Below are 13,813 nucleotides of genomic sequence, written 5' to 3' on the forward strand. Positions count from 1 at the left end.
AGCGGAAAGACTTACCTTAGGGGGAAAAAAGGACAGGTATACACTCGCACACACGCACATATCCATCCACACATACAGACACAAGCAGACAGTTTTCCAAACATCCATGTCCCCCATTTAGTATGGCTAATCAACACACCACTGTACTGGAATAAGTATACAAAAGATGAACATTAAGTTTCAGTGGTTGGGTTACTGTAAGAAGTGTTGGACAAAAGAAGTACAAATGTGACACCTGAAGAGGAGAATGGAGTAAGTGTAAACAAAATAGAAATGACAGAATTAGATAATGTACTACAGAAAGTGAAAAACATGAAAATACCAAGAAGGGACAGCATAACCCCTGAATTGATAGAGTATACATCTTCTGACACCTAAATTCCTCCTTTTCATCAACAAATGCTGGACAACGAAAGAAATTCCAAACTGGTGTAAATTGGCCACAAGAACACCTTTGTTTAAGAAAGTAGACACTAAACACTGAGGATTTTAGGGTCCTCTCCTTACTCAAAAATGGGTATGGAATATATTCGAAGATAACACAAGCACACAGTAATTTGGGAAACTATCTTACTGGAGGAGCAAACTGGGCTCAGGAAGGGTAGGTGCTGTTCAGATACATTTGTCATGAGATAATAAGTGAAAAGCATGTAGAATTTAATAAACACACATATCTGCAGTTAGAGAGTAGAAGCATACCACACACTTACTAAAATCCAGCAAATGTACTAAAACTCCAAAATTGGCATTGCCAGAAAAGATAATATGAAAGTAAGAGCAAAATTAGGATTACAACAAGTATGTCAGTTTGTCTCTAATACTTGTTAATTTCATTGTCGTTGAAACGTTGAGACAATTGCTAAACGAAATAAGGTTTCACGTCCATAACTTCATTCATCGACATTATGTAATGACAATGCTTTTTGCTGATGACCAACTTCTTATAGCAGACATCAGAGACATAATTGTAAGAGGCATTTCTAAATTAAAAATTACTGCCAAGATCTATAACCTAGCAGTCTCAACCCTACAAGACAAAAGCCAGGGTTTTCCAAAGTAAAGATCCAGTCCCAAGCAAAATGTTAATAAATGACAAATTCAACTTCTTGGGAAATACAGTCAGCTTCACAAACGAAAAAGACGTGCCAAAAAAATGAAAGATTTTATTATATTGATGAGACCATATACAGAACACAATAAAATGGTGAGAGGAGAGAAAGCCTGATAAAGCTCTACAAAAGAATTGCATCACCATCTATACTTCATGATAGTGAGACATGACAATAACAGCTGAAAATTGTGAGACATGATAATAACAGCTGAAAATCAATTAGTATACAAGCTGCAGAAATAGACTTCTCAGGAAGAGCTGCTGGCTATAGATTATCTGATATAACGAGTAAAGCTGTCAGACAAGAATTAAGACTGAAAGGAAAAAATGTACAGATGAAAGAATGTCAAAGGAAGAGATCATGTCACTGAATGAAAATGCAGTGCCTAAAACAGTAACGAGTTCTTGACAGGTACTGAAAAAATAACAGGCCACAAACTAGAGGACAAAACAGGCATATACGCAACACTTGAAAGGAGGAGGAAAAAGAAGAAAAGAAAAGTGTCTGGCACAGATTTGAAACTTACTGCAGATTGCCACATCCTATCCCATGAGTCTGATTTTTAATACAAGACAGGCAATTTTTACTGGCATTTTGTTCTTGCTAAGTCTATTTTCGTATTGTTTTCTTGCATAAAACTGCATCTTGGAGAAGCATGTTGTTTTGTATAAACTGTCTTAACATATGACCTTTCTCATTTCTCACTTCACACCCTAACTTGTCTACTGGAAAAGGTTTTAAATTTTGCCCTGCTTGAACATGACAGTCCTCTGTTACAATCTTTTTGGGAGATTTGCTGTCATTTATCAACTTCTGTAACTATCTGTAAAGGTCTTCTACAGTACTTCGTCCTATAATGTGAGCTTAGAGTTCGTTAATTATTAAAACAAGATTCCTATTGTGACTTATACTCATTCACTAGGTATTGATATTACTTTTATTTTTCATACCAGTACTTCACCAGAATCTGATCCCCACTCTTTTTCCCTGTGATGAAACATATGTTCTTTGTCTAGTTCTGTTTGGCTAAAGCCAAAATAATTTTTTTGCTACACTAATGATAATCTTACTACAACTCTCTCAATCTTGTTCAGTTTTTCTTCCTACTCCACCAATCTAACTTCATGACCTGGAGTTCTACAATGTATTGTACCTAAATAAAAAGCTGGAGAATCAGTTGTGTTTCTAAGGTCTGTGTTGCCTGTTTAGCTCAAAATTCCTATAGCAAGGTGCAGGCACAAAAGTTACTGGCGTTATTCATAGTATACAGCAATTGAATTTTTGAGAGTATACTTCCACCTAGATGAGGATACCAACATCCCAGTACCTCACGTGGGGCAGTAGGGTCTTCAACAAACATATCTACATCTACATCCATACTCCACAAGCCACCTGATGGTGTGTGACGGAGCTACCCAACAACTGATAAACTATTTCAAAGAATAAAATTGCTGGAGAAATGTGTAAGACAAAACATTGCCAACATTTGTGAAAACCACATCACCAAGAAAGATTCGTGATGGAAAAAGTACATGGCAGTACACAAATGATAAGGACTGCAGAGCTTTGTGGTCTCTGACTTTGAGAGTTTAGTATAATTTGAAGCCCATTGTGTGCCAGACATACAAGATTACTTTAATAAACGCAAACTGCAGGGAGGGAATCCTGACTGAAAATGCAGGGAAAAAGATTCTATAAACATGTGTCTAGAAATGCTTCATTGCCATGCATCATTGCCATGCATCATTGCCATGCATCATTGCCATGCATCATTGCCATGCATCATTGCCATGCTTCATTGCCATGCTTCATTGCCATGCTTCATTGCCATGCTTCATTGCCATGCTTCATTGCCATGCTTCATTGCCATGCTTCATTGCCATGCATCATTGCCATTGTGTGTTGCAGGTTGTATCATTGATGCAGCATCCTGTAAGCAGCAGAATGGTCTGGTATTCATGTTGGAACAAGCAGAGATGTATGGTTACACAGATGGAAATGGCTGCGAGGCAGCATGGCTACACAAAAACAAATACTCTCACGGACAACAATCTCATCACACAACTTTTCAAGCCCTTTTTGGGCATTTGTGTGATCATACAGATGAACATGCAGGGAATGGTAGACTGCGTACACCAGATTTGGAGGATCAGGTTTTACAGGATTTCGAGCCAAACTGTAGTATAAGCTCCAGGCAAGTTGTCCACAAATATGGTGTAAGCCAAAGCACGGTTACGTGTATCCTGCATGAGAGCTGCTACTGTCCCTATAATCTGCAATGAGTGCAAGGATTGTCGGTAGCAGATTTCACTCAACAAGAAGGATTTTGTGGATGGTTTTTACACCAGACCATGACAATTATGGGGTTTCTGTCATTAGTGGTCATTTGTGGGCTGCAGACTAACCTTGGGAATGATTGAGGCATCTCATCAGTGTTGGTCCAGTATCAGTAATTGGGACAGGATTTCTTGGTGACCACATACTTGGACTGATTATTATTCCACAACACTTTGACAGAGGAACATACCTGGACTTCTGTGGAATACCCCGCGTAGGCTGTTATTTCTGTACGATGGAGTACCATCGCACTTCCGCATTACAGTTTGCTGACACCTCAACATTATCTTCTCCAGACATTTGAAAGTGATGTGGTGGACATCTAGCATGGTCTGCTAGATCACCGGACTTAAACCCCCAGACTTTTACCTCTGGGGGCATTTGAAAAGCGTTGTGTATGCTGAACCAGTACCTGATGTGCAGACCCTTCAACATAGTGTTCATGATGCCTGAGATGCTATTCAGAGCTGGGCTGGAATGTTTGAAAGAATGTGGCAATCCCTGATGCAAGATATGATTGCCTGCATTGCATCCTATGGAGGCCACTTCGAACATCTGTTGTGACATGAATGCGATGCAGTTCTGTACTGTGTTACAAGATTATTTGTTGCCATTGCATGCACACCGTCCATTTCCAGACAACTGTTCATAGGACCTTTTCCCCTCAGTTTCCAGTCAGGAATCTGTCCCTACAGTATGTCAGTTTTATCATTGTGATTCTTGAGTTTCTCCCGGCGTATTTGATAATCAAACTATCCACGGGTGTGCTGCCGCTCTATAGTGTCCAACGAGCACAATAATTCGGCGATCATACATGTCGCCATCATCAGGTGAACTGACGGACTGAGCTCCTGTGAACGTGCCGGCACGGAGATCCTTACGCTGTGGCTGCTCAGAGGGAACTGGGTTCGGTCGCGGCGGCGGCTGATTTAGATACCCTCCGCCCGCGGCGCGCTCCCTCCGCCGTTCGCGCCCCGCGCCACAGTCGCGCGGTGGAACAGATTGCGATGGCGTCTGAGATGACGTCAGTGTGATGGCTCTGTCCGCCGTGGTCGTCACAACTATACATTTGCTCGATTTACTCTTGATTAACCCAATTGCTGGTTCCCAAGCCTTGCTAAGATTATAGCCACAGTCACGGTTTATGAGGTCATCATTGGTGCGAATTTCGATGGCCTCTCTAACAACGCTGTCCCAGTATCTCGACGTCTGTACCAGAATCCTCGTGCGGTCATACTCCATGGCGTGATTTTCCGACAAGCAATGTTCAGTGACCGCCGACTTGCTCGGATACATCAGTCGTGTGTGCCTCTGGTGTTCACGGCATCGATCCTCGACGGTACGCATTGTCTGACCAATATACGGCTTGCCACATTGACACGGAATCTGGTACACGCCGGCCTTCCTCAAACCGAGGTCATCTTTGGCGCTCCCCACGAGTGCACGAGTTTTATTTGGAGGACAAAACACAGTTCCGACCCGGTGTTTCTTCAGAATGCGGGCGATTTTCCCCGAGAGTGCGCCTGTGTATAGAATAAATGCAGTGCCTAACTCCTCCCTCGTGACTTCATCCATCTCAACAGGTTGTGCTGCAGTGGTTGGGCGGAGAGCACATTGAATCTGCCACTCTGAGTACCCGTTTTTTCAAAATACAGTTCTCAGATGTTCCAATTGCTGGGGTAGACTCTCTGCGTCAGAGATAGTGCGCGCCATATGTACTAGAGTTTTAAGTACCCCATTCCTCTGTGAAGGGTGGTGGCAGCTGTCTGCGTGCAAATACAGATCAGTGTGCGTTGTCTTCCGATACACCCCATGACCTAGGGTGCCGTCAGCCCTTCTCTTGACCAAGACGTCAAGGAAAGGTAATTTACCCTCCGTTTCAATCTCCATAGTGAATTTGATGTTGGGGTGTATGGAGTTTAGATGTGTAAGGGAGTCAAGGAGTTTATCCATACCATGTGGTATGTGGAATGTAACAGTGTAATGAAAAGGATAGTTGCTACTCACCATATAGTTGAGACGCTGAGTCGCAGAAAAGCACAACAAAAAGACTGTCACAGAATTTGCTTTTGGCCAACAAGGCCTTTTTCAAAATTAGAAAACATACACACATGCACACACTCACACAAATGCAACTTGCACACACATGACCGCAGTCTCTGGCAGCTAGAGCCAGACTCCAGTCTGTTTTACAGTTCAGAGGGAAAGTATACTGTTACTTAACATGGAGAAAGTATATTTTCACCCACAAAAAGTGTTTTTTTTTTAACCTGGAAATTCAGGAAAATCCATGAATTATTTTTTTTTTCCTTGCTGGCATATGCACCATGTGTAATGCTTCTGAAACCACTGGAGCATGGTTCTGGCTCTAAGACATGGACAATTATACTGCTTAAAGACATCATCACTGTCAGGCAAAACATCAAGCATGAAGGGATGCAGGTGGTTTGCAGCTGTCAGCATGTCTTCGTTTACTACCACAGATCCCATGCAAGCACAATAGAATGTCTCTCGTAGTGTAATAGTGCTCCCACCAGCCTGCACCCATGGCACACTGCATGTTTCAGGCCACCGTTCACCTCAATGATGGCGTTTGTGGAGACAACAGACTAACTAGTGTAGCAAAAATGTGAGTCACCCGAAGGGCCAACATGTTTCCATTGATAGACTGTAGAATCCCGATGGTCCCATGCCCACTGCAATCATAATTGACAATGTCTTTGGGTCAGCATGTGAACACGGAGGGTGGTCTACTGCAGAGCTCCATGTTCAACAATGTACGATGAACAGCGTTCACAAGCATTGTCCTCTTTTGGCAGAGATGTCACGAATCTGTTCTACTGTCCTACTATACAGAGCAAACAAGCCTCCAAACCCATGTTCAGTCAAGAGTCGTGAATGTCCAACAAGTTTGGCACCTAGTGTTAGTTTCACTGTCCTTCTACCTCTTTCCGCAGATGCTCACGACAGCACACAAACATTTGACCAGCTTCACTGTTTTCGATATAGTTGTTCACAGCCTGTGCATAATAATAATCTGCCCTTTGTCAAAGTCACTTATCTGAATGTATTTCCCCATTTGCAGCCCATATCTTTGCTAGGATGATCACCCGTCTGCTTACATACTTTTGTCACTGTGTCACATGCCTGCAGTGCCTCCAGGCGGCACCGAACGTTACGGTAGGCAGGCCCCATAATGTTTTGGCCTATCAGTGTACACATCAGCAAAATTTGGTGTCACGTTGATCATTACGTATAGGTCTTGAAATTTTAACGAATATATGAGTATTGGTGTGTGGAAGCTGATAGCATAACTTCCTATTATATTTCAATCCTCACTGAACAAATGCTATTTCCATAACAGTCACCATCTTTCTGTTATATGAAGAGAATGGTGTTTCCCAAGGAAGTGTTGGAGGGTCATATTTTACCTTCAGTGAACAGTTTTACGTACATAGTGACAAATCTGTTTGAATGCTCTTTATGATAGGTGTATCAAATTTTTATTCTTTTTTCCATTCCACATCTGGCAACATACAAACTGCAGCTATTGATTTGGTAATGGAACGAGAGTACGTCAAAACAGGCAGGTTTTTAATAGCTTTAAAAATTCAGTTCATCCCCCCTTTCATCTCCTTTGTGTTGGTGAACTTAAAAAATAGTGGTATTTGAGCATTATAACAATGCCAACCTAGTAAAAAGAATACTTTCACTCTCCTTGATTTATTCCACATATTCAGTTCCCTTACTTCCTACTGCACAAATTTATGTATTGTAAGTGGCGACATTTCTCTCCTCCATTCTCTTTGATGATCTATTTATGAAACAGTATAGCTCTTGTGTGATTATACTTGACTCTCTTCTTTGAGACCTTGGCAGTTACAGTTCTCATTTCCCTCGAAGATGATATTTGTTAACCATCTACTCTAAAACTTAAGCAAATAGAGTAACTGAAATAATTTTAGAGGAGCTGTATCTCACTTTTGTAATAGTTTTACTATCGTTAAGGGAAAATAGTTTTTCTTGTATCTCTATGTTACAGTTATTACATAAAGACAACCAGCAGCGCCTGGGATCTGGTTATCGTGGATTCGATGAAGTAAAACTACATTCTTTCTTTGACTCTGTTGATTGGGAGTTGCTGCTTGCAAAGAAAATTCAGCCACCTTTCAACCCTAATGTGGTATGTATCTTTTTACAATATTTCTATTATTCCTGAAATAATTATTGAAATCAAAATTTTCTTGAGCTTTTAAACTAAAAGGTTTTCCAATATGAAGGAAAAAGGCAAGGTTGGAAATGGAAGTAAGCAAAAATAAATAGTGCCAGAAGGGAAGAAAAGGATATCGAAGTAATGTACAAGATACAAAAGATGCAACAGTTTAACTATGTACAGTAATATGGAAGAGTAAAATTCTAGTGTAATAGAAAGTAATCTAGAGTGCCAAATCCAGAAACTGTTACCTAAATTTCCACAAGTAAAAAAAGAAAAAGAAAAGAAAGAAACTGAGAAGTGCTTATAAATACATGTGCTGTCTTCCTTTCTTGTCAACACTGCCTGTTTCCTTGTTAAACCCCGTGTTGCATTTGCCCTCTGATGTCTGCCTTTGACTTGATATATGTAGCAGATTTATAACTGGAGGCACATGATCAAATGTAGCTTATAGTACCCACACACAGAAATAATTTCTATATTTTATAAAATAATGTTTTGAGTAGTTTCCGTTAGGAGTTTGCTTAATACTCCTATCTTCGTTGTGTAAAAATAGTTCTCAGGAAAATAAAAATTATTTTATATAAACATTTAAAAGTGAAAATGAATGATAGTGGTTGATGTCATCAGGAAGGTGCATCAGAGAATTAATTTGTGTAATCATTTGTCTTCATGTAAAGTTTACCCTTTATATTGGTGTCTGGAATGCTCCTCCAGGTGCTGGAGAGCAAGGAATTCAATTTCAGAGATGTAATGTATGAAGCAGGGATCACACAGTAGCAGTATCTTTCAGAGGAAACAGAGATGGTTCTTAGATACCTTTTCTATGGAGATGTGCTTTTGCAGTTGCAGGTTTGTGAGGGCCAGGGACTGGCAGATGCTGAAAAAGTGAAGGTCGTTGTGAAAGGAGGGGTGGGATTCAGAGAGGAATTTTTATGGTCAGGCCATTACATGATTCCATGGTTTAGGCAGCATATAAGGAATAGGATGTGGGTTTGCCTTTTAGCCCGGAAAAGGGATATTTTTCTTTAGTGGGCAGAAAGATGGAGCAGGGGACTGTTGTGGCAGGGATGGTGTAAAGGAAACAGGAATAACGTAGAAATAGGCAGTATAAGGTGTTGATGGCTGTGAGAGGAGTTGGATAAGAGCAAATATGCGTGAAAAATATGTAGAGAGATGCAAATATGTGAAAAACGTACAGTAACATGTGAGAAAAGAACAGATAATGTATGGGAGTATATGTATGTTGTAATAAGGGAAGAGAGGGGGGAGGGGTAGATAAAGGATCACAAGTTCATGTGGCACTGGCAGGTGTGGCAAATAAATGCTAAAGAACATGAGGATGAGGGATGAAGTGGGAGCAGTAGGTATAAATATAATTATCAGAGGGAAGAATTTGAAGCATCAGATGCTGCATCAACAATTTGTACAGTTACAAAACTACACTTTGTGTGTGGTCGATCATTGATATAGTGTGGCTCGGAAGTTTATGCAGTTTGGAAGGTGATTAATAAACATAGGAAAGAAGAGTAAGAATGAAAACTGAGAAGAGTAATACTATAGAGAATGGTAACAAAGGAAAACATAACAGGGTAGTGGGATGGAAGAAAAGCCACTCAGCAATGGAAACTCAAAGTTCTAATAAACTGAATATTCTTGAAAAAAAACAGCTGAGGTGGGACACTTTGAAGTGTCCTTTAACAGCCATGCCCAGTTGTAAAAACACTTACATTAATAACATTCCAACGATAATAATCTTGAAAATATTGAATGCGCATGAGCATCTTTCCCATAATAATGCATCCTTTTTCTTTTGTGATTAGCTCACTGATTGAGTGTAGGAGTTATGGATTCAAGGAGACATTAAGAAATGTTAGATTCTGGGTTGGTAGGACACTCAAAGGTTTGTCTGGCCAGTACAACATTTGTGTTGATAAATTAAACATGGTCAAACTGGTAATGGTTGCAGGTAAACGATAATTACCCCCCTGCTATATCACAAGTCATTGATCAAGAGACCACTGTCCTGTAATTCCATCCTTTCCATGCTCCTAGATTCCCCATCCTCTTAACGGTTAATTATTACAGTTTCTGGAGACAGATGGAGTAAATCCAGTGGCTTCATGTTTTCTGAAAATGTGTATTACTTTCCTAGACTTCTGTGACACTGTGTGGTGTCATGTTCACCTCAGAACAGTTGTACCTTACATGAATGTGTATCTGTTTGTACCATCCTAGTGAGACAATTAGTAAACACTTGTGTTGTACACTCCCTGCATATCGTTTCTTGTCATGAGAGTATGTGCATCACCTCATTTTGTAATTATTACTACTACTTCAGTCTGTAGCTGCACCCATTTACTCATAGTTTACCAATTCATCGGGTATGGATGAATGATGGTGTAGCATTGATAACATGCATTTTGATTTACTACCAGAAATTGGATTGATATAAGTAATTTTGTCTTATCTGCTGTAACCTCAGTGTTGGCTATGCTATAAAATAGTGCTAAATTCCTTTGTGTCAGTTTTACCACATGCTGAAGTTTTGTTGAAAAATCTCTGTGCTTGACACAATCTTTCCGTAAATGGTTGCAGTGGCATCAATGCCGAACTTACTTGCCCACATACTGCACGGTAAATGGCTTCTCACATTCTTGCAACTTGATGTCTTGTGTAATTAATACTTTCTGCCAGTATCCATAACAATCTAGCAATAGTATTTTGTCACAGTATAGTGATAGTCATATCCTCATCTAATTTACTCAATCATTTCGGAATGACTGCCAGGGAATTATTGATGCTACTGCATTGCTCACTCATTCTGTGAATTCCTTAGCTACCTCCCATGTCCCTCTAGTGTAGCTCAGTACATTACGTTCTGGGTTCATTAGTTGAGTGGTATGCCACTATACCATAGTTTGCACACTAACTACTGTATCTTGCACCTGCCTTATCGTTGTATTAAAAAATATGGTTTTTAACAAAGTCCCACCTGTGTTGAGCCATCCCCTCTTTCTATGTATAGCTGCCTGCAGCACTGCTTCTGTCACTTGCTATGTCTGTGCTCTTAACTTGTCATACGAAAGTTGCAGCTCTCGGTATTCATCATTAGTCTCAGAGCCAATAGCTCCTATCTGTGCCTCTTCATGTAACTCCCTGAATGCCTCTTGTAGCATGCAAATCTTGTTTCTGTCTTTCCATGCCTCAAAAATTAATCCTAGGGTCCAGTAAGGACTAGCCAGCAATACCATATGATTGTGTGGAAAACAAGTCTGGAGTTCAGTGGTTGGTTCAGAATTGCACTTCTCACTTCTCTGATGACATGTAGTAGCGTCATGAATACAATTATTCTTTAGGGTGTCCCTGCTGTTAAGCCACCTAATGGAAAGGAATGCCCATCAATTCCCCTCGCTTTTTTGGAAGGAGTGCCACATAACAAGCATAACAGTGACACACATTAATATCATATTAACCCCTAACATACTATACAAATACGTATCAAACTACATCAAAAAAATTAAGTACACTATAAACTAGTTCCTCAGTCTAAGTTTGCACAGTGCCCTGTGTGTAGCATGAATATCTGATAGCACATTCTTCTTAACCTTCCTCAGTTTTTTACTTTACTGTTTCACTGTTACTGGAATTTGCAATAAAATATCTATTTTGCTATTGAATGGCTTTACTCCTCTGATGTGTACAACGGAAGTTTGGTAGGTAACTGGATCTAAACATTGACCTGGGAGGTCACCTTATGGACCAGTGTGTTCATTCTTGCCTTTCAAGTGCTTTGTTTTGGTTTTTTGAACTCTTTGCCAAACCTCATGTATTCCTTTTGCAAATTTCTTCCCTGGCCTTACACCAGATGCTTTCAGTATGTTGGAGTGGGACAGCATTTTTTATCCAGACACCTCCTTGCAGGGCGAGAGACCACTTGCAGGGTGAGACACCACTTGCAGGGTGAGACACCAGTACTTGTATGGACTGTAGAATTGTATGTGTTGACAACACAACTAAAGTATATGGCCCAATGTGCGTGTTAGCTGTTGACCTAGTGACTTACCATCTTCGACATTATTCTGTGAGCATGTCCCGTTTGTCAGATGTTTGCACATGAAATAGGCTCGTCCATAACTTACGAACATGAAGTACACAGCATAGATGTTTCATCATATCAGATAAGAAGTTAGTATTTTGATCAGCTGATAAGGTTTCCAGCACAACTGATTTAAGAATCCAATTATTCACTAACACTGTAGAACTTGCTGGTCTGGAATTACTGTTATAGATATAAACCTTTAAATATGGTCAGTGATTGTTAATATGTACATATTGTCAGCTGGAATTCTGTTGAAGGGGCCTAAAGTATCAAGCCCTATCATTCCAAAGGGTTTGGACGCCTCAGGCAACTTTGAAGAGGAATTCTTTTATGGTTGAAATCTGGCTGCTGTTTCACACATCGAGCCTCCTTGCGTTGTCTTGTGTGCCACCAAAACTTTTTAGCTACTCTCCTATCAGTTGCTCTTTGGCCCCCATGACCTGACAAAATATGGTCACATGCCTGTGGTAACATCATTTCTCGGTTACAATGGAACCGCTATGTACAGTCCAGATTTCGTAGATCTGCAAAGTAAGCGTACATGTGCTGTGAACTGCAGCTGCGACCGAAATTCCTGAGAGTCTGCATCAGCTGACTATTCTATCTGCCACTCACTCACATTTTTCCCAAGCGGTTGCAGTACTGTAACCGCTTGGCTCAAAGTATCTGCATTTGTTTGCTTTCTCCCAGGCTTGTGAACAACTTTATAATCAAACTCGCTCAGCTTTAGAGCTCACCTGGTTAATCTGCTAGAGGGATCCTTCAAGCCCAGTCAGTTATTGTGATTGGTTATTACTTTGAATTTATGCACATGTAGGTATCTAAAGTCCCGTAGATCATCGCTAACATTTCCTCCTCTGTGGTATGGTAACTGTGTTCTGGTCTATTTAACCTTCAAAATGTATGATACAGGATGCTCTTCTGTCAATATCCTGACTCAAAACACAACAGAGAGCAGTATTGCTAGCCTGACAAGGATGGATAAATTCATTGTCAAAATCTGGAAACACTATACTGGGTCTTTGATTAATGTGTTCTTTAATGCTCGAAAGTTACATTCACACTGTCGATCACATAAATTTAATCACTTTTCCTTAACAAGTGATTTAACAGTTGATCAATTTGTGCAACTTCTTTAATAAAAAATTTTTGGTAATAATTACGGAGGCCCAGAAAAGATTGTAACTGTTCTGTTGTGTGGAGTTGCAAATTCAGAAACTCTGATGCTAAATGGGGATCGGTTCCTACACCTGCCCCATTAGTGACATGGCCCGAGTACTTGACTTTAGTCTGTGCGAAATTATATTTGTTAGTATTTAGCATAAGACATATTGCTGTTAGTCTGTCAAATGGTTCCTCCAGCCATTAACAAATGTTCATCCATGTCATCCAAAAGAACTGTGTCATCGAGATACAACACACATTTTCTAGCTTTCGAATCAAGCAAAATACCATCTAGCAAGCTTTGAAATGTGGCTGGCACTTTTTGAAGCCTGAATGGCATCTGACAATATTGAAAAGGCTGTTTTAAGTCTACCTTGTGGTACAACCTCCATCTGGTGATACCCGCTACGCATATCCATTGTAGAGAAATTGTCAAGCTCTGCCATGATTTTTGTTATTGGATAGGCCTCGCTGGTAGTTCGAGCATTCGAATATCTGTAATTGCAACAAAAGTGATATTTCTTGGTGGCATCTGTTGACTTTTCTGGGACCAGGGCCACAGGTTCTCCCTGTGGACTATCACTGGCATCTGTAATATCTTCTGCCAGTTACTGGTCAGTAAATTCATCCATGAGCAGTTGTAAATGCTTCAGTGTGTGATATGGCTTCTTATAAGCTGGAGCATTACTCCCTGTTGGTATGCAATGTTGGGTAATAGGAGTCATGGGTAATAGATTCTGTGCATTAAACAAATCCTTAAACAGTAACAATAGTGCTTCCATAACTTGCCGGTCACTGCCTGATGTGCGAGTCATTTTACTTTGTAACACAGTATAAGACTTTTCTGGGACCAGGGCCACAGGTTCTCCCTGTGGACTATCACTG

General features: G+C 40.4%; 1 protein-coding gene across 2 annotated transcripts in view; it reads left to right on the forward strand.

Annotated features, from left to right (window-relative positions):
- Positions 1–13,813, forward strand: part of LOC124771310 (serine/threonine-protein kinase Sgk2-like) — a 102,949-nt gene that overhangs the window by 76,511 nt on the left and 12,625 nt on the right. For both annotated transcript variants that reach the window (XM_047249315.1, XM_047249316.1), the window contains exon 9: positions 7,492–7,632. In XM_047249315.1, coding sequence (XP_047105271.1) covers positions 7,492–7,632 — 141 coding nt within the window. The remainder of the gene's footprint in view (positions 1–7,491; positions 7,633–13,813) is intronic.

The sequence above is a fragment of the Schistocerca piceifrons genome, unplaced genomic scaffold (genome assembly GCF_021461385.2).
Source record: "Schistocerca piceifrons isolate TAMUIC-IGC-003096 unplaced genomic scaffold, iqSchPice1.1 HiC_scaffold_936, whole genome shotgun sequence".
Classification (NCBI taxonomy): Eukaryota; Metazoa; Arthropoda; class Insecta; order Orthoptera; family Acrididae; genus Schistocerca; species Schistocerca piceifrons.